We start from the raw sequence: 23,750 nt of genomic DNA on the forward strand, positions 1-23,750 counted from the left end.
GCAGATGGCTACCTCTCACTGTGTCCTCACATGGCAGAGAAAGAAAGCTCTGGTGTCTCTTCCTCTTCTTTTAAGAGATCAGCCCTATTGGATAACGGTTCACCCTTATGATCTCATTTAATCTTCATCATCTCCTCATAGGCAATCTCATTTAAAGCTCAGGGTCCTCTTCCAAGTTCACTGGTTGTTGGCAGAATTCAGGTCCTCGTGGCTACAGGACTGAGGCCCTCAGCTCCCACAGGGCACATACCATCGTCTGCCATGTGGCCTTCATCACAAGATGGCAAGTTTGCTTCTTCAGGTGAACAGGAGACTATCTCAGCTGCTTTGAACCTGATTTCAGTAAGTGCCCAGTCCCTTTTAAAGGTTGATCTGTTTAGGTCTGGCCCACTCCTAACAATTCCTTTTTGATTACCTCAAAGTCAACTGATTTGGGGACTTTCATTATGTTTGCAAAATTCTTCATCTCTGTCACATAACATAGCCTAATCACAGAAAGGAAATCCTTCAAACTCACAGTCCTGCCCGCACGCAAAGTGAGGGGATTATACAGAGTGTACATCAGGGGGCAGGAACCTCAGGGGCCATCTCAGAATTCTGCCCACCAGTGTATACAATTAATCCTGATGAAACTAATGATGTCAGATTAATTCTCCTAAATCAAGTTACTCACCATACCACTCTTCTCTTAAAATAACCTTCAATAGTTCTGGAAAACACAGAGAAGGAACTTTAAATTCTTTACCCTGATATTCAAGGTCTTTCTCAAACATGACCCAGGCAACATTTTAAACCTTTACTCCAACAAGCCCTGCTCAATGAGCCCTTAGTCACACGCTTTGCTCTGCCCTCACATGCCCTTTGTGTTCTCTGTATCTGCATTCCTTCTTGCACTCTTCCTCCAGAGCTCATTCACCCCTTTCCCTGCTCCTTATTCAAGCCTTTACAGCCTTCAAGATGCTGCATCAACACCGGGATAAAACCTTTCCTGACCCTTTTGACTCACACTGAGGTTATCTTCATTTGAATTTGTCCTCAAGTACTGTGGTGGATTGCAAAAAACAACCATAATCTTCCCATTCCTGTGTGCAATCATTTGCAATGTGACTTTGCCACTCATCCCATCAAGAGGTGGATTATATTTTTTCACCTCTTGACTCTAGGCTGGGTCCTGTGACTTTCTTTAACTAATGGGACATGAGCAAACCTGACACAAGCAGACACTTTAAAGCATTTGTGCACTGGGGCTTGCCCTCTTGCTGTGCTGGGAACCCTGCTACCCCCACCAGGTGACTGAGGTTGGACTACTCTACTGGACGATGAGGGACACCTGGCCAAATAATTCTTGTAGCCCCAAATGACACTGGGCCAACCACCTGGCACCTGAAAAATAATAAATGTCTGGTGTTTTAGGTCATGGAGCTTTGTACCAATGTTTGCAGCAAACTACTCTTTAAGAATGAGATTCAAGGTCCTCCTTTTTAACAACATTGCTTTTACTCAGCTTCATTCTAATATGCTTTCTTGTGAGAAATGTGAATTATAGCTTGCAATGAGGGAACTGTGCAGGAAGCACAAGCTGGTCTTCAATTATCTGGAAATATCCATGGGGGTGGGTCATGAACCTTCTCAAAGATGCTTGGCTTTTAAACAGAGAAGCAATCCATATGTCCATCAACAGATGAATGGATAAACAAAATGTGGTATATCCATACACTGGAATATTATTTAGCCTAAAAAGGAATGAAGTTCTGATACCTGCTACAACATGGATGAATCTTGAAAATGTTATGTGAATTGAAATAGACCAAAAGGACAAATATATAAGGGGGACAAAAAAGTTTTGGAAATAGGTAGTGGTGATGGTTGTACAATATCATGAACATAATTAACGTCACTAAATTGTACACTTAAAAATGGAAAATTTTATGTTATATACATTTTAACACAGCATTTAAATATTAATAATATAATATGCCAAAAACTCTTGAATTATACACTTTAAATGGGTGGATTGTATGGTACGTGAATTATATCTCAATAAAGCTGTTAAAAAGTTTTTTTAAATAAAACAAACAAAAAACAAGAGAAAACACCACCAAAAGTCACCCTTGATTTCACTTTTCTCCTCAGATGGAAACTACGCTGCATACTGCACATCTATTTTCCCTTCACTGCCAGGAAGCTTAAGACCAAGTTTTATGTTCAAGGTCAGCAACTCAGCTGGCACATAGATGTGCTCAAACATAGTATCTATCATCATTCTCATCAAATCAGAGGTTCCGCTTTCCTGTTCAGATCCTTCTATGTGTCTTCCTTTGTCCCATCTCTCGATCTTTGTTAACTAAAATTCATTCAAGTGACTTTTCTCCAGGCCCCCAACAGACCCTAAAGTAAACTGAGATAATGAACCTTTGAGGTCATAGTATTAGCTCTGTAAATATGACACTATAGTCTCAGATGAATAATTAACCCTCAGAGCAAGGAGAAGAGCTCATGCTAAAGAGGAAATAAGAGAACGCAGCGCCTCAAAAGCGGTGAGGATGTCAGCAGGTTAACCAGGATCATTTAAACCACCTTCAACCTATTCCTGGGTAGTACTTTTTTTGTTTGTTTGTTTATTTATTTATTTATTTTTTCCCCCAAAGCCCCAGTAGATAGCTGTATGTCATAGATGCAAATCCTTCTAGTTGCTGTACGTGGGACACGGCCTCAGCATGGCCCGAGAAGCGGTGCGTCAGTGTGCGCCTGGGATCCGAACCTGGGCCGCCAGCAGCGGAGCGCGTGCACTTAACCGCTAAGCCACAGGGCCGGCCCCTGGGTAGTACTTTTACCACAGAAAATCAAAGGGCTCAAATTTGGTAACAGACAGAAAACAACTATTGCTGACTGACCTTTCATTCTGGGACCATTCCATTAGGACAAACTATTCAAAAATTCCCCAAATGCCCATATTTTCTAACAAATTTTGGAAAACTATATCCCAAAATTCTGAGGAACTTGGCTTTAAGATCATAGGAAAAAGTCAGTCATATAGGAGAAGGAGAGAGAGAACATTCTTAATTCTATACACATACCCAACTTTTTTCATCTCAGAAAAAGCCTGAGTCCTGGGTAAGCACGCTAGTCCCCCAGTTAATCCACCAAACTACTTACTTGTCCAATGAATTGCTATAAAAAGAAGCCTACAAATACGAAACCCAAAACAGATACATTCTATCTCTAGTAATAAAGTTTCTGATGATGTAGTATATAATACCTGTACCTCTCTGACGAGAGAAGTATTCTTACTAGAAAAATCCAATGGGGGGCCAGCCCGGGGGCACAAGCGGTTAAGTGCATGCGCTCCGCTGCGGCGGCCCAGGGTTCGCTGCTTTGGATCCCGGGCGCGCACTGACGCACCACTTGTCAAGCCATGCTGTGGCGGCGTCCCATATAAAGTGGAGGAAGATGGCCATGGATGTTAGCCCAGGGCCAGTCTTCCTCAGCAAAAAGAGGAGGATTGGCAGATGTTACCTCAGGGCCGATCTTCCTCACACACGCACAAAAAAATCCATTTGGCTTGCCACTCTAATAAATCAAATTTCCCAATGACAGGAACCATGTTGGTTCTTCCATCCACAGTACAAGTACTTTGTACTTGGATGTGCTATTAATAAATATTTCTTGAACATCACTTTAAAGTCAATCAGACTATAAATTAAAATTTTCACCATAAGTAGATAATGAATGGTAAGAGGCAATACATTAAAGGTGCAACGCTGCTCTAAAAGAGAACATATCCCCTCATATACAAGGATGCCCACTTGGCTTTTCACTGTTGCTGGGACTGTTGGAGCGAAAGAGTGACGGCATCACAGTGTAACAGAAAATTCTAGTGGTGGCATGTGGGTTGGGGAGGCAGGCTGTATGGAAGGTCTGCCCCAACGGCCTCCGTGTCATTCCTATGCCCCTAGCCTTGATTTCCTCATTTTTAAAAGGCGAGATCTACCTTAGTTTGTTACGTAGGTTCCTTCCACTCCTAAAAGAGATTTGATGCTATTAGAGTTATTTTTCATTGCAGAATTGGTTTTCAACAGTTTCCATGTTTTCTACACAATTCCACCTAGTACCTCCAATCAATAATAAAAAATTATACATGAGCTTTCATGAGTTGGATATTATAATAAGTGCTCAAAATGTATAACACTGATGTTGTTCCTATTTAACATTAAAGATTCCAGTGTCCTCATATTTACATTCAGAAAAGGAAAGCTGTCTTAGATATACACTTAGAAGAACTTATTAACTCATATTTAATCGTATGACAAAAATGACACCATGGCAAGGGATATTAGGATTAAGCAAATTAATTAGATACAAAGTTCCTAGCCTCTAAAGCTGAATTCCTAGTAAGTTTAACCGTTTGTCACCTTCTGTGTTACCACAACTTCAAAATGATTTGTTTTCTTAAAAGGCTGGAGGGTAGGGGTGGGGGGAATGACTTATGAATTAACCAGGGATTGTTTGGATATAATTATAAACTGCAAATCACCATGATTTCAATGATATTCAGACTTTTAAAGCTATTTTATAAAAAAAGAAAAGAAAGCAAATTAGACCTTTGCTAACAGATTATTTATGAGTAAGGAACTTATACATTCATGACTGAGTGTTCGACAATACATTCCCAGTGGAATGATCTCTAAAAATGTCTATAATTATTTATAGAATAGTAAAAAAAAATTCAATGGCTTACTCTCTTGTTGGTGAGTTAGTGGAGGATTCCTTTTTTGAATCAGGAGGGCTTAGAGTTCGCAAAATACAATTATGTTTTTCGGTGGATAGGGCACCTCTTTCTTGCTCAGAGTGGATTAATTTTCAGGCCTCTATTCCATCTTCTCCCTCCATCTTGTCACTCGGATTTGGCTGTGGTTCTGGACTCTCTAAAATCAGATCATCTTCACTTACGGCAACTGTGAGGTCACTGATGCTGCTCAGACTTTCCTCTTCCTGCTGTTGCTGCATTTTCCTGAAGGGCTTCTGTGCCTCGGGGTCCCGGTGAGGAGGATGATCTGGAAGAGGGGATATGAAGAGACTACTGATCACTAAGTGCAGGGAGAAGCGAGGTAAGACGTTCCACCTCACGGAGTGGGATTATTCATCAGTTAAAACATGTAGAAACAATCCATGATTAATTACAGTATTTAAAAACTCATTAAAAATATTTTATTAAATATATTAAAAATATAACAATGAGTTTAAAAATCAGAGAATTCGCTTGTAAGAATATTTCCACATACATATTTAAGAATTCATTAGAATGGAATTTGTTGGCAAAGTCACCACTGTACTTTGTTTTTTGACAAAAGATAAAATTAGAGAGTACACTTTGTTCTTACATAAGACCACTACCACCCAGAAAAACTAAATACCAACAAAAATCAGCAAACAATCTCAGCCTCTCACCCCACCTGAGAAACCTTCCTGAGCAGAATGCTTCTCTTGAGAACACTTACTTTCAGATGCACAGTATTCTGAGACGGATATCGGAGCGACTGGTAGTCTGGCACTGTCTTCCTTGACTTCAATATGTTCCCGTGTCAGTATTTCTCCCTCTGATGCCCCTGATCTGCTGGAACTGTCACACTTTAAATCAGTGGTTCTGCTCCCTGGACGTAATCTTTCCCGTAACAGGGAATGGAGTTCAGCAGACTTTTTGCTTTCAGATAAATTACTCTTGCCGTGACGTGAGTTGCTTCCTATCTCCAAGCAATGAGTCTGTTCCTCCTCAGACAATGGGCTGGCTGTGACTGGCGTTTTCTCACCAATCTGAAGAGATGTCCTTCCATCTATTTTGTCAGACTTATTTAAGCACTGTGTGCCACTATTAGTGCAGACTACATAGCTGTCTGTCACATCACTGCTCTGGGCTGTCTGTTGCTGTGAACGTGGGTCAGGAATTGTTCTGAAGTTCTTCGTGGGTTGGGGAGATTTCTGCTCTGTACTAACATCTCCAGCGCTTGAGATGGCTGACATCTGGCGGCCCATAAAGATTGTTGCTGGTTGATACAATCCTCTTGATACAGCTGTCCCCAAGTTAATCCCTGCCTGCATTGCAACCTGCAGCACCAAAAGAGACGTGAGTTAAATGTATTGTGTATGAACAATTAGGTTGTTTAGGTTGTTTTCAGAAATGAAATGAGGTAAAGGAAGCATCACCATTGAAATCAACAGCTACTATGTTTATAAAACTCATGGCTTCCTACAAAATGAATGAGCAAAAAACTGGTATAGTCCATACTCTTTAATTTTAAAAACAGTGTTGGTTCACAAAGCAAATATTGTCAAGGAACTATGGAATCTATATTTTTCAAAAAGAAATGCATACATTGCACAACTATGTGAATGTACTTAACACCACTGAATTGTACACTTAAATGTGGTTAAAATGGTAAATTTTATGTTATGTACATTTTAGCACAAGCAAAAAAAAAAAGCTGTGAGTTCTAGCCACTTTCCTCAGAGATGCTCAGATTTGATGGAGCTAGGAAGGTACCTGATGAAAAAAAAAAAAGGGAGAGGGAGAGAAAGAGATGCATACAAAGGACTACCAGAGGTTTCAAAACTCTATTTCTGGTATTATGTGTGATATAAAAAACCCTCCAATAATCACATTCAAGATTGCATTATAATATTCTGCATATGTGCAAACAGCCATAATTTCTAGTCAACCTCAAATAACAACAACAGTTTTTCCTGAACATCTTCAAATAATTTTAAATACATTTAAAGCAATTTAAATTTACTGGCATGTCTATCAGGAGAATGAACATTGTCTCTTCCTTGAAAAGAGAGAGGGGAGGGGAGAGGTGGAAAAAGAAACAGAAGCAATTGGTTCAGTGGCTTGATCAAGGACGCACAGTGGGAAGCAGAACTGGAAGTAACAACCCTGAAGCCTTGAGGAATTTAAGTGCTTTTCTTCCAAAGAGACCAAAGCATCTCCACATATACAGTAGCATTTAGTTCACAGAGCCCTACAGAATAGATGGGGAGACGTATTTGCACCCCTTTTCTGCATATGGAAAAACTGAGGCCCAAATGTTCAGACAGAAAATGCCATAAACACAGCTGAAACAGAATCAGGTGTTGCTTCTCTTCAAATATACCATCTCTTCTATTCCAAAAAATAAAAGAAACAACTTTGATGTTAAAAACAAATGAACAGAGATGTCAGAGAAAATGGTAGAATAAGAACCTCTCAAAATTCTATGTTTCATAAAAGAAACAGTGACACTGGAAAACATCTTCGACACTGGAAAATAACTTAGAATTCCGGAGATTAACCACAGGCTTGCAGCAATCAGGGGAGCATTTACTCAAGAAAAACAACTGAATCTTGGTAGGAACAGTACACTTTATGGTGCTTTATCTTGTCCTATTCTCATTTCCCACTCTTCAGGTCTGCGGTAACTTTGAAAATCCACAGCCTGTAACCCAGCAGTCTAACAGCTACTGGAAGGAGTGGAAAAGAGATGGAATTCCTTCAACGCCCCATTCTCAGAGAACTGTCATTACGTGACTTATCTGGTGGTTTCCTGGAAGGCTACACTCACAAGACTGTCTTTTTTTGACTTGACTTGGAGCTCACACAGTGCAAAAAGCCTTCTCCTTGGGGGTATTTGTCAAAAATAATCAGAGACAGGGGCCGGCCCAGTGGCGCAGGCGGTTAAGTGCACGCACTCTGCTGCGGCAGCCCGGGGTTCGCCGGTTCGGATCCCCAGCATGCACTGACGCACTGCTTGTCGAGCCATGCTGTGGCGGCGTCCCATATAAAGTGGAGGAAGATGAGCATGGATGTTAGCTCAGGGCCACTCTTCCTCAGAAAAAAGAGGAGGATTGGCATCAGATGTTAGCTCAGGGCTGATCTCCCTCACAAAAAAAAAAAAAAAAAAATAATCAGAGACAACTGTTTAACATCAAGGCTGTATATAAAAGTTGGGCAGTAGATAAGAGTTGGGCAAACAACAGGCTAACCAAAAACCTTAAAAGGAAAAGCTGGTTAACAAGATGTCCATAGGGGGCTTTGAAAAGCTCCAACACACTCCTGGAAATCCAGATGGCCACCTGCACGCTCAGGCCTTGGGCATGCTCAGGAAAAGTCCTGAGAAGGGCCTAAGCTCTCACCTCAGGCTTGCCCGGAGGCTCTGTGCAAGCACTTAGTAAAGGTCAAGGTGGAATTGTAAACTGCCTGGATGAGGGCTGAAGGTGTGCCCGAAGACACACTTAAAGCCCCTTGGCAAAGACTGTGAAACTTACTGGTTTTAGGCATTTCAAAAAACTCTGTCTAATCATTAGCTGATCACCAATAAGTGAATAGAACCTTCAGTGACCACACATGACAAAAAAATACTTTACATAATTAGTCCAGAAAGTCAGTAAACAAACAGCAACAACAAACTCTGAGAGGAAGAGAATCAGATGTTCAGAGTTGTCATATTTTATTATTTTCAAATGTCCAAATTGTAACAAAAAATTATGAGACATGAAAAAAAACAAGACAATAAAGCCCATACACAGGAAAAAAAAAAAAAGCAGTCAAAAGAAACTATCCCTGAGGAAGCCCAGATGTTGGACTTACTAGAAAAAGGCTTTAAATTAGCTATTTTAAATACGTTCAAAGAACTAAGGGAAATCATGTCTAAAAAAATAAAGGAAAGTATGAGAACAATGTCCAAAAAGAGATTATCAATAAAGAGATAGAAATTATTAAAAAAAAAAAAAAGAACCAAATAGAAATTCTGCAGTTGAAAAGTACAATCACCAGAATAAAAAATTCACTAGAAGGGTTCAGCAGCAGATATAAATAGGCAGAAGAAAGTATCAACAAACTTGAATATAAGTCAATTGAGATTATCAGACTGAGGAAAAGAAAGAAAAAAGAATGAAGGAAAATGAACAGAGAGAGATCTGTGGGACACCATCAAGCATACCAGCATAGGCACAATGAAAGTCCCAGAAGGAGAAGAGAAAGAAAAAGGTGCAGAAAGAAATTCTGAAGAAATAATGGCAAAAACTTCCCAAATTTGACGAAAAACATTAATCTACACTTTAAAGAAACTCAACAAAGTCCAAGTATGATAAACTCAGAGATCCTTACCTAGATACATCATAATCAAACTATTGAAAGCCAAAGAAAAAGAGAGAATCTTGAAAGTGAAAACAGAGGAGTGACTCCTCATATATAAGGGATCCTCAATAAGATTAGCAGTTGATGTCTCATCAGAAACCATGGAAGCCAGCAGGCAGTAGGATAACATACTCAAAGTGCTGAAAGAAAAAGACTGTCAATCAAGAATTCTATATCTACCAAAACTTTCCTTCAAAAATGAAGGAGAAATTGAGGTATCCCTTGCTAAACAAAAACAGAGAAAATTTTCATTACCATACCCGTCCTACAAGAAATACTACAGGGAATCCCTCAGGCTGAAATGAAAGGACACTACACAGTAACTCACATTCACAGTAAGAAATAAATAGCACTAGTAAGGGTAACTACATTGGGAAATATAAAAAAAGCATAAATATATTTTTTGTTTGTAACTCTTCTTCTTCTCCTATATAATTTAAAAGACAAGTGCATCAAGTAGTAATTATAAATCTATGTTGATGAGTAGCATATAAGATATAAAGATATAGTTTGTATTACAATAACATCACAAGGGAGTGGGAAAAGAATGGAGCTATATAGGAGCAAAGTTTTTGTATGCTATTTAAATTAAATTGGTATTAATCCAAACTAGATTATTATAAGCTAAGATATTAATTATGACAGTAGGGTACCCACAGCAAAATAAATGACAGAGATTTAAAATGGTATACTAGAAAATATATATTTAGTGCAAAAGAAGGCAGCATGGAGGATTAAAGGAACAAAAAAAGATATATAGAAAACAAAGAGCAAAATGGCAAATGCAAATCCTACTTTTTCGATAATGACATTAAGTTTAAATGGAATAAATACTACCATTAAGGTAAGAGATTGGTAGAATGGATAAAAAACATGATCCAACTATATGCTGTCTAAAGAGACTCATTTTAGATTCAAAGACACAAAGAGGTTCCAAGCAAAGAGACAGAAAAGGGTATATGAACAAAGCCTCATGGAAAAAATATACTATGCAAACAGTAACCAAAAGAAAGCTAGAGCGGCTATATTAATATCAGACAAAATAGACTTTAAGACACAAAATTGTTACTTGAGACAAAGGACATTTTATAATGATAAAAGGATCAGTTTATGACAAATTTATAACAATGAGAAACAGATATCTATACCTATATCTATATATCTACACATATCTTAACAACAAAGCCCTAAAATACCTGCATCGAAAACTGAGAGAATTAAAAGGAGAAATAGACAATTCAACAATAGTAGTTGGAGACTTCAATACCCCACATTCAATAATGGATAGAACAACTGGATAGAAGATCAATAAGGAAACAGAGGTCTTGAACAACTATAAACCAATGAGACCCAATAGACATATACAGAAGACTCAACCCACCCAACAGCAGAATACATATTCTCCTCAACTGCACATGGAACATTCTATATGTTAGGCCATAAATGAAGTCTTAATAAATTTAAAGGGATTGAAAGTATGAACTCTGCTGACAATAGAATGAAATTAGAAATCAATAAAGGAAGGAAATTTGGCAAATTCAAAAATATGTGGGAATTTAAAAACACACTCAAATAATTAATGGGTCAAAGAAAAAATCACAAGGGAAATTAGAAGATAGTTTGAGATGAATGAAAAGGAAAACACAACATACCAAAACCTATCAGAAGCAGTGCTTAGACTAGGTAAATTCATAGCTGTATGTGTCTATATCAAAAAAGAAGAAAGAACTCAAATCAGTAACCTAAACTTCCATGTTAAGAAATTAGAAAAAGAAGAGCAAATTAAATCCAAAGCAAGCAGAAGGAAGAAAATTATAAAGATTAGGGCAGAAATAAATGAATTAGAGAAGAGAAAAGCAATACAGAAAATCAACAAAACCAAAAGTTGATTCTTTGAAAAGATCAACAAGTTGAGATACCTTTAGATAGACTGACCAAAAAAAAAAAAAAAATAGAGAGAAGATTTAAATTACTAAGTAAATCAGAAATGAAAATGGGTACTATGTTACCTACCTTACAGATATAAAAAAGATTATAAAGGCATACTAAAAATAATTGTATGCCAACAAATTAGATAACCTAGATGAATTGGACAAACTCTTAGATGGACACACACTAACAAAACCTACTCAAGAAGAAATAGAAAATCTAAATAGGCTTATAACAAGTTAAGCTATTGAATTAGTAATCAAAAAACTTCCCCTAAAGAAAAGTCCAGGACCAAAGGCTTCACTGGTGAATTCTACCAGACATTTAAAGAATAATTAACACTAATCCTTCATTAACTCTTCCAAAAACAGGTGAGGAAGAAATACTTCTCAACTCATTCTATGAGGCCAGTCCCTAACACTGAAACTAGACAAAGATGTCACAAGAAAAGAAAATTACAGACCAATATTTCTTATGAATATAGATGTAAAAATTTTCAATAAAATACTAGCTAACCAAATTCAGCAACATATAAAAGGGATTATACACCATGATCAAGGAGGATTTATCCTAGCAATGCAAAGTCGGTTCAACATATGACAATCAAGTAATGTAATATACCATATTAATAGAATAAAAGACAATCCCTCTGAATAATTATCTCCATAGATACAGAAAAAGCATTTGACAAAATCCAACGTGTTCATGATAAGAAAAAAACACTCAACAAACTAGGAATAGAAGGGAACTCCCTCAACTTGATAAAATGCATCTAAGAAAAACCCACAGCTAACATCACAGTCAACAGTGAAAGATTGAAAGCTCTCTCCCTATGATTCAGATTAACACAAGAATGTCTGCTCTCATCACTTCTATTTAACACTGTACTGCAGATTCTAGCCAGGAAGTATGACAAGAAAAAGAAACGAAAGGCATCTAAACTGCAAAAGAAAAAGTAGTCACGTGCTGAATAATGAGGTTTCAGTCAATGACGGACTGCACATACGACGGTAGTTCCAAAAGACTAGTACCATATAGCCTAGGTGTGTAGTAGGCTATACCATCTAGATTTGTGTAAGTACACTCTATGATGTTTGCACAACAGTGAAATTGCCTAACAATGCATTCCTCAAAACATATCCCGATCGTTAAGTGATGCATCACTGTAAATCTATCTCTATTTGAAGATAACGAGATCTTATATAAAGGACTCCACAAGGAACAAACAGAGCTAATAAACAAGTTCTGCAAGGTTGTAGGATACAAGATCAATATATAAATAGAAATAATGTACTTCTATACATTAGCAATAAACAATCTGAAATTGACATCAGAAAACAATTCCATTTACAATAGCATCAAAAAGAATAAAATACAACAGAATAAATTTAACAAAGAAGTGCAAGACAAATACACTGAAAACTATAAAACATTGAAGAAAGAAATTAAAGAAGACCTAAACAAATGGAAACACATTCTGTGTACAAGCAATGTAAGACTTAATGTTGATAAGACAACAATACTCCTAAACTGATCTACAGATTCAAAGCAATCTCTATCAAAATCCCAGCTGGTATTTTTGCAGAAATTGACAAACTGATACTAAAATTCATATGGAAATACAAGGGACCTAGAATAGCCAAAAAAATCTTCCACAGAAGTGCAAAGTTGGAGGACTCACACTTCCCAATTTCAAAACTTACTACAAAACTAGAGTAATTCTAGTCTGTACTGGTATAAGGACAGACATACAGATGAATGAAACAGAACTGAGAGTCCAGAAATAAATCCATGCATCTAAGTCAATTGATTTTTAAGACATCATCTTTTTAGAGCAATTTTAGGTTCAAGGCTAAAAGGGGCTGGAATTGGTTATTTCCTTTTCTCCACATAGAAGCCTAGGGCCTTCTGGAGTTGGGTATTTCCCTTTCCCTAGATCAGTTAGGCTCTGGTTAAATAGCTTCTCCTAAGGGCAGATACTGCTAAGAACAGAATGCTCTAGTGCATTTCAAAAATGGTTCCTTTTCCCCATTCCTCTACCTGAATTATGAGGGAATTTTTCTCCGATGTTCACTGTGAGGACCTGTAAACTCACAAAAGAGGGGAGTCTCCCTATGACTAGTCCCCCTGGAGTTTTTAATCTCTTGAAACTATTTACACTGAGCCTCCAGCAATTTGTCAGTTACAGTTGAGGTTTCTCTCCCTCAGCACTGGTTATTGTAGAGGTTTCAGCTCTGTTCTGGTAAGTTGTGTTTTCTCTATGCACCTGGCGGTCCCTCCAATTTTAGGAGTAGTGGACTGCCCTATGATCTCACTTCTCTGACAGACTGAAGAAGAGTTGCTGATTTTTTGGTTTGTTTGTGTTTTTACTTGTTAGGATGGAGTGGTGACTTCTAAGTTTCTTACTTGTTGGACTGGCAAAGAGACTATATTGCAATTTTAACAGCTGCATATTATCCTGTTCTATAGATGCACCATAATTTATTTAACCAGTCTCATTTTGATGGACCTTGGTTTGTTTCCCACCATCTACCACTGCAAACCATGCTGTAACAATATCCTTGAGTGTATGTCTATCTGCAAACATGACAATACTAGTGGGACAGCTTCCTAGAAATAAAATTGTTGGGTCAAGATTGCCTTAGAGGATATTGCAATTTCACCATCCAAAGAGGACATTACGTCATTCCTAAGAGTTTTCCATTATACCATATGGTTTAATTAGCAAAATTATACTAATCAACATTCTGATTTATCAATATGAACAGTATTTGTGATACAATGTGTCTTCTATTCCTTTTGTAATTGAAAAGCTGATATAATAACAAAGACAAATTTTAAAACAGGCAAAAATCACCTATTACCAGTACCCTAATGTAACAACTACTTTCATTTTTCCTGTTCTCAAAATAAGTTATTTATAAAGATGGCTCCAAGTGACGTGCTACTGTGCTTGAGCTTCAGCTGGCTGCATGTGAGGACTCAGAGTAGGTACACAATAGCGGTCATTTAGTGAAGACCTGAGGCAAATCAGTGACCAGACTTGTGAGTTTGGAAGGCCTTTGATATTTCACTTTCAAGACCCATTTAGGGAGTGTTGATGAACCAATACCAGAGAAATTACTAACCCAGCTCAGGGAGTACACAGCAGTCCCTCCCTCTTTGTTGGTCTGTTAAAGGCCAAGACAAAGCAAAGGTGTAGGCCTGTCTCAGAGATGAGAAAGCCACCTGGGAGGGCCAAAGGAAGTGCCTTGAGTTACTCCTTGCAACCAGTAGTTCTCAAACTCCTCTGACCCACTAAGAGAGGCAGAAGACTCCAGGCCCATTTCCACTGGACAAAGAATGCAGAGAGCCAAGAAGCGGAGAGAAACAACAAGAGTCTAAATGGTAACCTGTGCGATCAACAAAAGTAGCACAAAACCATGATTTAACTTACAGTAAACGCTTCTGTAACCACAGGAACTGAAAACAATGACCAATTCAAAAAAGCACTGTTAACAGTGGGTACTTCCTAAAAACAGGAGAAGTTACAATTCTCTGTGATAGCAAGTAGTTATTAAGTGCCATTTTGCCAAGAATTCCAGACTTTTTAGAATATGGAACTCTGGGTCCTCAACAAACTCTAGTAATACACTAATTAATGAGAACATTATATTTTAGTGGCATGTAATAAATCAGGAGTTATAAAAAGATTACCCTTAATTATGCATAAAAATCAGTCTGCTGCATTATTCCCCCATAAGGATCAAAGGAGGCAACTTGTATTTGAGGATCTGCTGAGACCCAATAGGAATAAATAGAAAATTATTTAGGAGACTCAATAGGGAAAAAAGTTCTACTTTTTTGGAGGGGGAGAAGGGTAACTTTTTATTTTGATATAACTTCAAACTTACAGAAAAGTTGCAAGAATCATACAAGAAACTTCCCTAATACTCTTTAGCTGGATTTAACAATTGTTTATGTTTTGCCCCATTTGTTTTATCATTCTCTCTCCCTCTACATACATGCATGTGAGTATGTTTATATATATGCATACTATTTTTTCCTGAACCATTTGAAGGTAAGTTACAGACATCTTCCCTCTCTCCCCCTAAACAGTTCAGTATGTATTTCCAAATGTCCACAGGGACATTCTCTTTCATGAGCAGAGTTCAATGACTAAAATCAGGAAATTTTACATTGATACAATCTTATTTTTCATTCCACAGTCCACATTCAGATTTTGTCAATTGGCCCAATAATCTCCTTTGTAGCCAACTTTTTTCCAGGTTCAGGATCCAATCTAGGGTCATGTCTCTTAAATTTCTTTTAATCTGGAACAGCTCCTCAGTCTGCCTTTGTCATTCTTGACCTTGACATCTTTTTAAGAATATAGGCTGGCTACTTTGTAGACTGTCTCTCAATATGTGTTTGACTGATGTTTCCTCATGGTTACATTCTGGTTACCCATTTTTGGCAGGAAGACCACAGAAGTGTGTTTCTAGTTTTCAAGTGACAGGAATAATACTTTCATAAAGTAAGTTTTTTTTTTTTCTTTTGTGAGGAAGATGGGCCCTGAGTTAACATCTGCCAATCCTCCTCCTTTTGCTGAGGAAGACTGGCCCTGGGCTAACGTCCATGCCCATCCTCCTCCACTTTATATGGGACGCCGCCACAGCATGGCTTGACAAGCGGTGCGTCCGTGCGCGCCCGGGCTCCGAACCAGGGAACCCCGGGCCACTGCAGCGGAGCGCACGCACTTAACCGCTTGTGCCACCGGGCCAGCCCTGATAAACTAAGTTTATTGGGAGGGAAATTAACTTCCAATCTTTCTCCTATCAAACAAAATAGTTAGAAATATTCCCTTAAAAACTTGGCTTAAAAAAACAAAAAACAAGACTGACCACAATGTAATATCATTTTATACCCATTACATTAAATTTTTTAAAATTAAAATTATAACACTCAATCCTGGACTGGGTCTTGGAACAGCAAAGAGGCAGTAATAGAAAAACTGGTGATATCTGAATAAAGTCTGGAGTTTAGTCAATAGTGATGTACCTATGTTGGTTTCTTAGATTTGACAAGTGTGGCACTATAATGTAAGAGGTTAACAATGGCGGACACTGAGTAAGGGATTCAAGGGAAATCTTGATATTATCTTTGCAGCTTTTCTGCAAACCTAAAATTATTCTAGAATGAAAAGTTCACTTAAAAAATTATAACCCCCAGTATTGATGAATGATAGGTAAAATAGAAGCTCTTGCATTCTTGGTAGCAGAATAAACAGGCAGAATCTTCTTGGAAAAGAGTCAGACATTAAGGGTCCTAAATATCCTTGTTGCCTTTGATTCTGTAATTCTACGTGGAAACATTGTAAGGAAATAAACCTAACAGAAAAAAAAAGCTACGTGGACAAACAAGTTCATTTGCAGCATTATTTATAATCATGAAAAGTTGGAAGCGACCTATATGACAATGAAATAGGTAAGATTAGGAAGTCATAAAAATGAGGCAAATGAAGACTATGTCACATCAAGGGAAATGCTTAAATATGGTAAATGAAAAAAAATTATATATTCAGTATGCTTATACCTATGTAAAGATCAATCTAAACACAGGAAAAAGAAATTACCCAAAATCTGCTTGTACAGGATTATGCCAGGAAAATGAACATTGTCTTCTTGGCTTTTTTTTTTCCAATTTAACAAATTTAACTTAACTTAAACTGTTAAAAACAGTTTTATTGAGACATAATCCACAGATCATACAATTCATCTTTTTAAACTTATAGTTTAGCAGTTTTTTAGTTTATTCACAAAGCTGTGCCACTATCACCACAATCAATTTTAGAACATTTTCATCATTCCAGAAGGAAACTCCATACCCTTTAGCAATCACTCCCCATCCTCCCCAACTTCCAGCCCTAGCAACCACTTACCTTCTGTCTCTAAAGATTTGCCTCCTCTGGACATTTCATATCAATGGAATTATACAATAGGTGTAATAGGCTGTCTTTTTTGAGTGACTTTTTTCTTTTTCTTTTTTTTTTGGTGAGGAAGATCGGCCCTGAGCTAACATCTGTTGCCAATCTTCCTCTTTTTGCTGAGGAAGATTAGCCCTGAGTTAACATCTGTCCCCATCTTCCTCTGTTTTGTATATGGGATACCACCATAGCATGGCTTGATGAGCAGTGCGTAGGTCTGTGCCTGGGATCCAAACCTGCGAACCCGGCGCCGCCAAAGCAGAGCGCGTGTACTTAAGCGCTACACCACTGGGCCAGCCCCTGACTGGCTTTTTTCACTCAGCATAACGTTTTCAAGGTTTATCCATGCTGTAGCAGTTATAAGTACTTCCGTTTAACGGCCAAATAATATTCCATTGCATGGATATACCACATTTTGTTTCTCCATTTATCAGATGATGGACATTTGAGTTGTTTCCACTTTTTGGCTGTTATGAATACTGCTGCTTTGAAATTTGCACATAAGATTTTGTGTGCATATGTTTTTACCTCTCTTGAGTATATACCTAGGTGTGGAGTTGCTGGGTCATATGGTAACTATGTTGAACATTCTGAGAAACTGCCAAACTGTTTTCCAAAGTGGCTGTACCATTTTACATTCCCACCAGCAATACTTTAAACTTTTATAACAAAAAATGTACAAGAAATCTGCAAAAATTAACTCCTGCTCACCATAAGGTAATGCTACATTTGAACGGGCTCAACATTTGCAAAGTAAAATATTGGCTCTAGTAAAATACAAGCTGGGCTTTTGCAGGTTGGCAGATTTCCCACTTGCCGAGAACAGGCACAAAGACAGGTGTCTCTTTTCTTTTTTAAAATAGTCTGTCAGTTTGCTTAGCAACAGGAAATAGGGTGGTCTTGAATCTTAAAATTCTGAACATAATTATGTGTCTTCTCAAAGCAGTTTCTGAACCAGGGAAGCTGAAGAGAGAATGTCACGTTTCACATTATTGTTGACACTAGAATAATATTAGGAATTGACAGGTTTTTGAGAGACAGATGTTATTGCCGAAAGAAGGACCGTGTATCAGAATTTAAGGATCTGACATAATGATCAACTTTTTTACGCCTTCCTATTACTTTCTGTAGTTGAGTGCTTGAGGTAAATCTATAATCAAAGATTTTAGTTCAGTTCTTCCTTTTCCTGTCACAGTTACCCATCTGCAATTTCTTAAAAAATATTGAGAGTTGGGGAAAGTGATAGCAAAGCAAACAAACACAACTGAAAATACTTATTAAGGAACAGAAGGTAACTTCTTCAATCAGGCATTCCTCTTTGCTGGAGGAAAAGAGGGGACATATATAAGGAGATATCAGCAAGTTTAGAATTATTGTAATGATGTCTCGGTTAATAATTACTAACCGGAATTTTCAAAGCAAGAGGATCTTGACCACTACTGTACTTTGAAAAAATATTTGTTATACTTCGTTTTACAATATGCTGAGGAAATTTTAATTTTTCTTAATATATTTTTTCCCCAGACAAGGGAATTGGGAAGCATCAAGGTGAATGTAGAATGGAAACAGAGCTGTCAGACTAAATTTTCAGCTTTTCACACAGTATAATTATCACTTTTTAGTTTCCACATAAACAAGTCCTTAAATTACATTAAGAAGATTTCAAAAATATCCCTTAATAAAAACACATATAACAATCCTGAAGGAATTAGTTTACTTTACCATGTGTTATAAACTGAATTGTGCTGGCCCCAAATTCTTATGTTGAAGCTCCAATCCCCAATGTGACAGGGCCTTTAGGGAGGTAATTAAGGTTAAATGAGGTCATAAGGGTGGAGCCCTAATCTGATAGAACTGGTGTCCTTAGAAGAGGAAGAGACAGCAGAGATCGCTCTCTCTCCACGCACAGGCACAGAGGAGAGGCCATATGAGGACACAGAGGAGGGTGGCCACATGCAACACAAGGAGAGAGGCCTCGCCAGAAACCAACCCTGCTGGCACCGTGCTCTTGGACTTCCAGCCTCCAGAAGAGGGAGAAAATACATTTCTGTTGTTTAAGCCACCCAGTTTGTAGTATTTTGTTATGGCAGCCTGACACAACTAAGACACCACACCAATGTGATTTGTAACTGTTCTTTCCTTTTTGCCACTGTGATAGATTATAGACACAACCAAATTTTCTCAACTGAGGCCACAAAGAGATGTCTCTGGCCATTAAATCCAATAGTCATTGGAACTATCTAAATTTTAAAATGGAGCCATTAAATTGAGGCTTCAAAGGATGTATTCTAAGTTATTTTGTAGGATAAATCACTATAAAATCAATATATTACGAGTTGTTACCACCAGGGGGCTTTACCTCCCATTTCTTTAATTCATAGCTAGCCTCTCTACCCCCATAGCTGGCCTCTCCACTATCCTAGATCAGCGGCAAGAAGCCAGGACCAAAGTATGGCTAACCTAGTGGAGAACAAAGATGGTGATGATGGTGACAGTGGTAAGAGTGGTGGTGACAAGATCAGTGAACATTTGTCAAGCACTTACCAGATGTCAAGCAGATATCTATTACCTTTTTTAATCTTCAAAACAACCATTATTATTATCCCCACTCTTACAAGATTTAGCAAGGTTGAACAATTTGCTCTCTGTCACAGGATTCAAACCCAGACACAAGCACTCAAGTGCCCATTTCTTATGCTACAATTCTCAAAACTGAATCATTTAAACTCAAATTGTGTTACTGAACCATAGCTTTTTTGAAAAAAATAAATAAAAATCCCTAATAATGAATCTGAAGTCTATGTCTAATTTCTTACTAAATACAACCAGTACAAAACCAGATCTACTAAAATAGACTCTAAATGGAACTTGTACCTGATAAATAAAACCAAGTCCCTGTAGGGTAAATGGGAAGAGTAGAAAAGCAGACAGAAGCTTCAGGAGAAATTCAGCATTCCTAAATTGTACCAGTAGGTGATTTTCAAAAAATGATGGAACATTTTTTGTTCAACATTTTCCCCAATACCTCTAGGCCAAAGCAACTGCCTTCATCAAAACAATACAAGTTAAGTCTTGGTTTCAAGTAAAGAACAGAAGCTTAACAAGTGTCTGAGAATATCAAGGCAACTGCTCATTCTTTTATAATACAATTTAATATGCCCTGTATCTGCTCGGAAATTCCCAAATAGGGTGACTCAGGATATAACTACGTCTCTTAGAGTTCCCTGTTCACTAAAGAATTACCACAGAGAGACAGAACACCAACTCCATTTTCTATTTCTGAGAGACCTGAGTAAAGATAAAAGCAACTCATACTCTACCACAATTAAAAAAGCAATCTCATCCACAGGCAGGCTCCTTTTTCCTAAAATGGATTAACCACCTGTCCATTCCTTCCTCATATATTTAATTTTTTTTTCACTATATTAACATTATTACATTAACTAGAGCTTCTATTCCTAGAGCATAGATTACCAAAAGTTGGATTGCTGGGATAAAGTATATATGGCTATTAACTGTGATGGTTATTGCTAGATTCCTTTCCAAAAAAAGTTCTAGGCACTAACATTTTTTTTCAGACTATATGAAGCAGGCTGTCCTTTTCTACTAATACAGTATTTCATAGAACATAAGTACACAAAGTTTGGAACGTCTTCTAAGGAACAAGAAATCAATATTTGTTCTCCTGTGGAGGCTTCTGTAATCCCTTGTACTATCAAAAGGAGAAAAGAAACTGTTACTCACAAAATTTATCTGCCTCATGCAAAATCGACTTATGTTTCCTTTTCCCATTCTCGTTCACTTTTCCTCTCTTGCCCATCACTCCACTGTAAGATGTGCACCTATATGTATGAACACAGCTTTCTCGCTTGTAAGAGCCTTGACACCTAACACACTTGTCCCATAATTTCACCACAGAGAAGGCGAAAGGAACGATAGTTGGGTAGCCAAACATTTCCACAAAAGGTAAGACTTTATTGTTATTTTCTTTCTTGACTACGAGAGAAGCTAAATCCCTTAAAGAAAGATCATTTTCCTAAGTGAAATCTTTCTTCCAGTAACTGAAAAGTGAGTAGATATATTTATTAATTAAGGCTCTGAACCCGTCTGCTGAGGTTTGCTCTTCTACCAACCAGTTGTGTGACCTGGGAACAAGTTACCTAACTTCTTTGGATTCTGTTTCTTAATCTGTAAAATGGGTACAAAAATAGTTCTTACTTTGTAAGGTTGTTGCAATGAGAGTGTGTATATGTTTATGTTTGTGTGTATATTTATAAATATTTATATACACACATATATAAAGACCTTAGTACCTGAAACACAGTAAGACCAATGTAAGTGTTAGCTGTAAATATGAGCCACATTCCCCACTACCCACCTGGAAGGCACCCCTAAAAGGAAGCAGGATGTGGAGAGTTCAAACTTCATTTGCCCTCTAACTCCATGTGAAATGGGAGGCATGCACACCTGGCTCAAAGAGAACAGCTGTCTCCTCTCCCTCTTTGAAGTCAGCGGGCCATTCTCATTCACCAGGTGTAGCAGGGGAAGGGGCCCTGGGCCCTGCCCCACGGGAGCTCATGGTCTAGCGAGCCTGGAGAGAAGAGCAGTTACTACCCTCTCCTGAAAACAGGCCTGCAGATCTAGTTTTAGGGCCAGGACTTGAAAAACTGTTTGTGTATTCAGTTTAATTTCTAATTGTTTTCTGAATAGAAACACACATGAATTAAAAGCTATTAAGATAAAAGAGGTCCAGCTGAACACAGAGAGACTACCTTTCGACTTGTCATCGCTCTGGGTCAAATGAAGTCACATCTTTGAGGATGGCAGAGCTGAGGGGTCACCATCCCCGTGAAGGCACAATGGCTTGGTATTAGAAACCTGGGCAACCGCTCAGAGCCCCACATTAGGGAGATTCTTGTGCACTGTGTATAACTGAGCAGTGATTCAAGGGGACTGTTGGTGAAGGAAGCACTGTGGGCTAGCAAGGATAAGAAACTGAGGCTTATACAGACCACTTTAAGTAAGAATCCAACTCCTTCACCCCCTTCCCCTACTGTTCTTTCCTGTAGCAAGTATGACAGGGCCAGGCCCAAATCCCTGGGGCCCTCACCACCCCAGTACATGCCCACAGTGTCCTCCTACAAGCACCCATGCCTCCTGGCCGGAGCACTTCCCTCGCTGCTGTGCAGCTGCCAGAAGTGGAGCCAGGCACAACACTCAGTCAGTGACAGACGGGAGGGGAACGGTAAACGCCTCCCTTTCCCACCCCCGTGTGCAATAACTCTGAGGCATGTTCTACAGTCTTCCAAGGTTCCGTAAGGGGACTGAGCTCCAGCTGCTCACAGAGGTAACCTACTCAGTCACACTCTTTATCGGCCCTGTCACTTTCCTCTCTCCTCTATCTGGGATTTTTGGGACCACCTCCGACATAAACTACTTATACTCAAATCCTTGTCTCAGGATCTGCTTCCCGGCAATTCCAACCTAAGTCATTTCCTCTTTAAATATGGGCACTTCAGGATAGTCTTATGACTCCTTTCCCCTTGCTAGGATGTTTATTTTAACCAGGTGTCCCCTCCAGAACACGGGTCACTTCACCCCTTGGAGATAAGCCTGGGCTCTACAGTGGCTGCCTTGGTCTTATGAATACTACTCAGATCCTGGGAGCTGCAGGCTGCCCTCTCAGGATGGAACTCTTCCCACCGTGTAACGCTGGGGTGTCTTCGTCTGGTGCCTCTCCTGCCGTGGGGCTTCTTCCGCTCACAGCTCCACCACCTCTCCTGACATGGCTCAAATCCACAGCCAAAGCCACTGCACACTAGGCACACATCTGTCTTCTTGCTTGAAGTTTTCTTCAGTGGAGCTTGAAGGTATTTCTTCTCTCCAAAAAAGCCAACTCAAATGGATGCTCCTTTTATTGGAAATGTGAGCAGTTTAGAGATGGGCACTCTGCTTTTCATGGCTCACCTGATTCAGCTGGAATATTACAGCACTAAGGGAGACCATTTCACTAGCTCCCAGAGTTAGATAAAAATGCAGAATCTAAATAAATAATTGAAATATTTCACATGATGTAGCTAGGATGTTTTTATCTGATCAGGAATTCCTCCCAACTTTTGAAGAGCCTTTCACCCATGCTCACTTATAAGGCAGTGCAGCAAGATGGCTAACAGTATGGCAGCTGAGGCCAAATGGTCAGGGTTTGATTTTTGCCTCTGCCTAGCTGTACAGTCTTAGACAAGTTAACTTACCCCTCTGAGGCTCCCTATAAAATGAGGATAACAACAGTATCTACCTCCAGGATTGCTGAGAAGATTAAACGAGTGGGCCCTCAATTCAGTGACTGGCATCCTTATAAGAAGAGATGAGGACACAGAGACATGGAGGGAAGAAGATCATGTGAAAGACATAGGCAGAGATTGGAGATCTGCTGCCACAAGACAGGGAAGCAGGAACCATCAGGAGCTGGAAGAGGTGAGGGAGGATTCTCTGCTGTTGGTAAACTGTGTGTCAGTTGTAGGCCTCTCCCTTTGTTCTCACTCAAACCATAAAACCTAACAGTACCTTGTCTTAAAAATTCTGATTATCATGTGGCTTATCATATGGCTGTCCTGAAGATCATGGACCATGCCCGATGCCATCATTTAAATTTCTCAGGTCCACAGTTATCACCCCTGAACTCCTTCA

At 38.7% G+C, this 23,750-nt stretch overlaps 1 protein-coding gene and 2 long non-coding RNA genes across 3 annotated transcripts in view; 1 reads left to right on the forward strand and 2 right to left on the reverse strand.

Annotated features, from left to right (window-relative positions):
* The window catches only part of LOC131403832 (uncharacterized), a 37,826-nt gene extending 33,027 nt beyond the window's left edge, over positions 1-4,799 (reverse strand). The window contains exon 1 of the long non-coding RNA XR_009219556.1: positions 4,739-4,799. This is a non-coding gene — a long non-coding RNA (uncharacterized LOC131403832). The remainder of the gene's footprint in view (positions 1-4,738) is intronic.
* Positions 1-8,978, reverse strand: part of LOC131403834 (centrosomal protein kizuna-like) — a 68,058-nt gene extending 59,080 nt beyond the window's left edge. Inside the window, 3 exon segments of the mRNA XM_058538097.1 lie at positions 4,867-5,054; positions 5,499-6,102; positions 8,973-8,978. Coding sequence (XP_058394080.1) covers positions 4,867-5,054; positions 5,499-6,102; positions 8,973-8,978 — 798 coding nt within the window.
* Positions 8,979-14,083: 5,105 nt separating this feature from the next.
* LOC131403844 (uncharacterized) lies at positions 14,084-23,465 on the forward strand. Its single transcript, XR_009219566.1, has 3 exons — positions 14,084-14,143; positions 20,982-21,029; positions 23,365-23,465. It is a non-coding gene; the product is annotated as an uncharacterized LOC131403844 (long non-coding RNA).
* The last annotated feature ends 285 nt before the right edge of the window (positions 23,466-23,750 follow it).

The sequence above is a fragment of the Diceros bicornis genome, unplaced genomic scaffold, assembly GCF_020826845.1.
Source record: "Diceros bicornis minor isolate mBicDic1 unplaced genomic scaffold, mDicBic1.mat.cur scaffold_92_ctg1, whole genome shotgun sequence".
Lineage (NCBI taxonomy): Eukaryota > Metazoa > Chordata > Mammalia > Perissodactyla > Rhinocerotidae > Diceros > Diceros bicornis.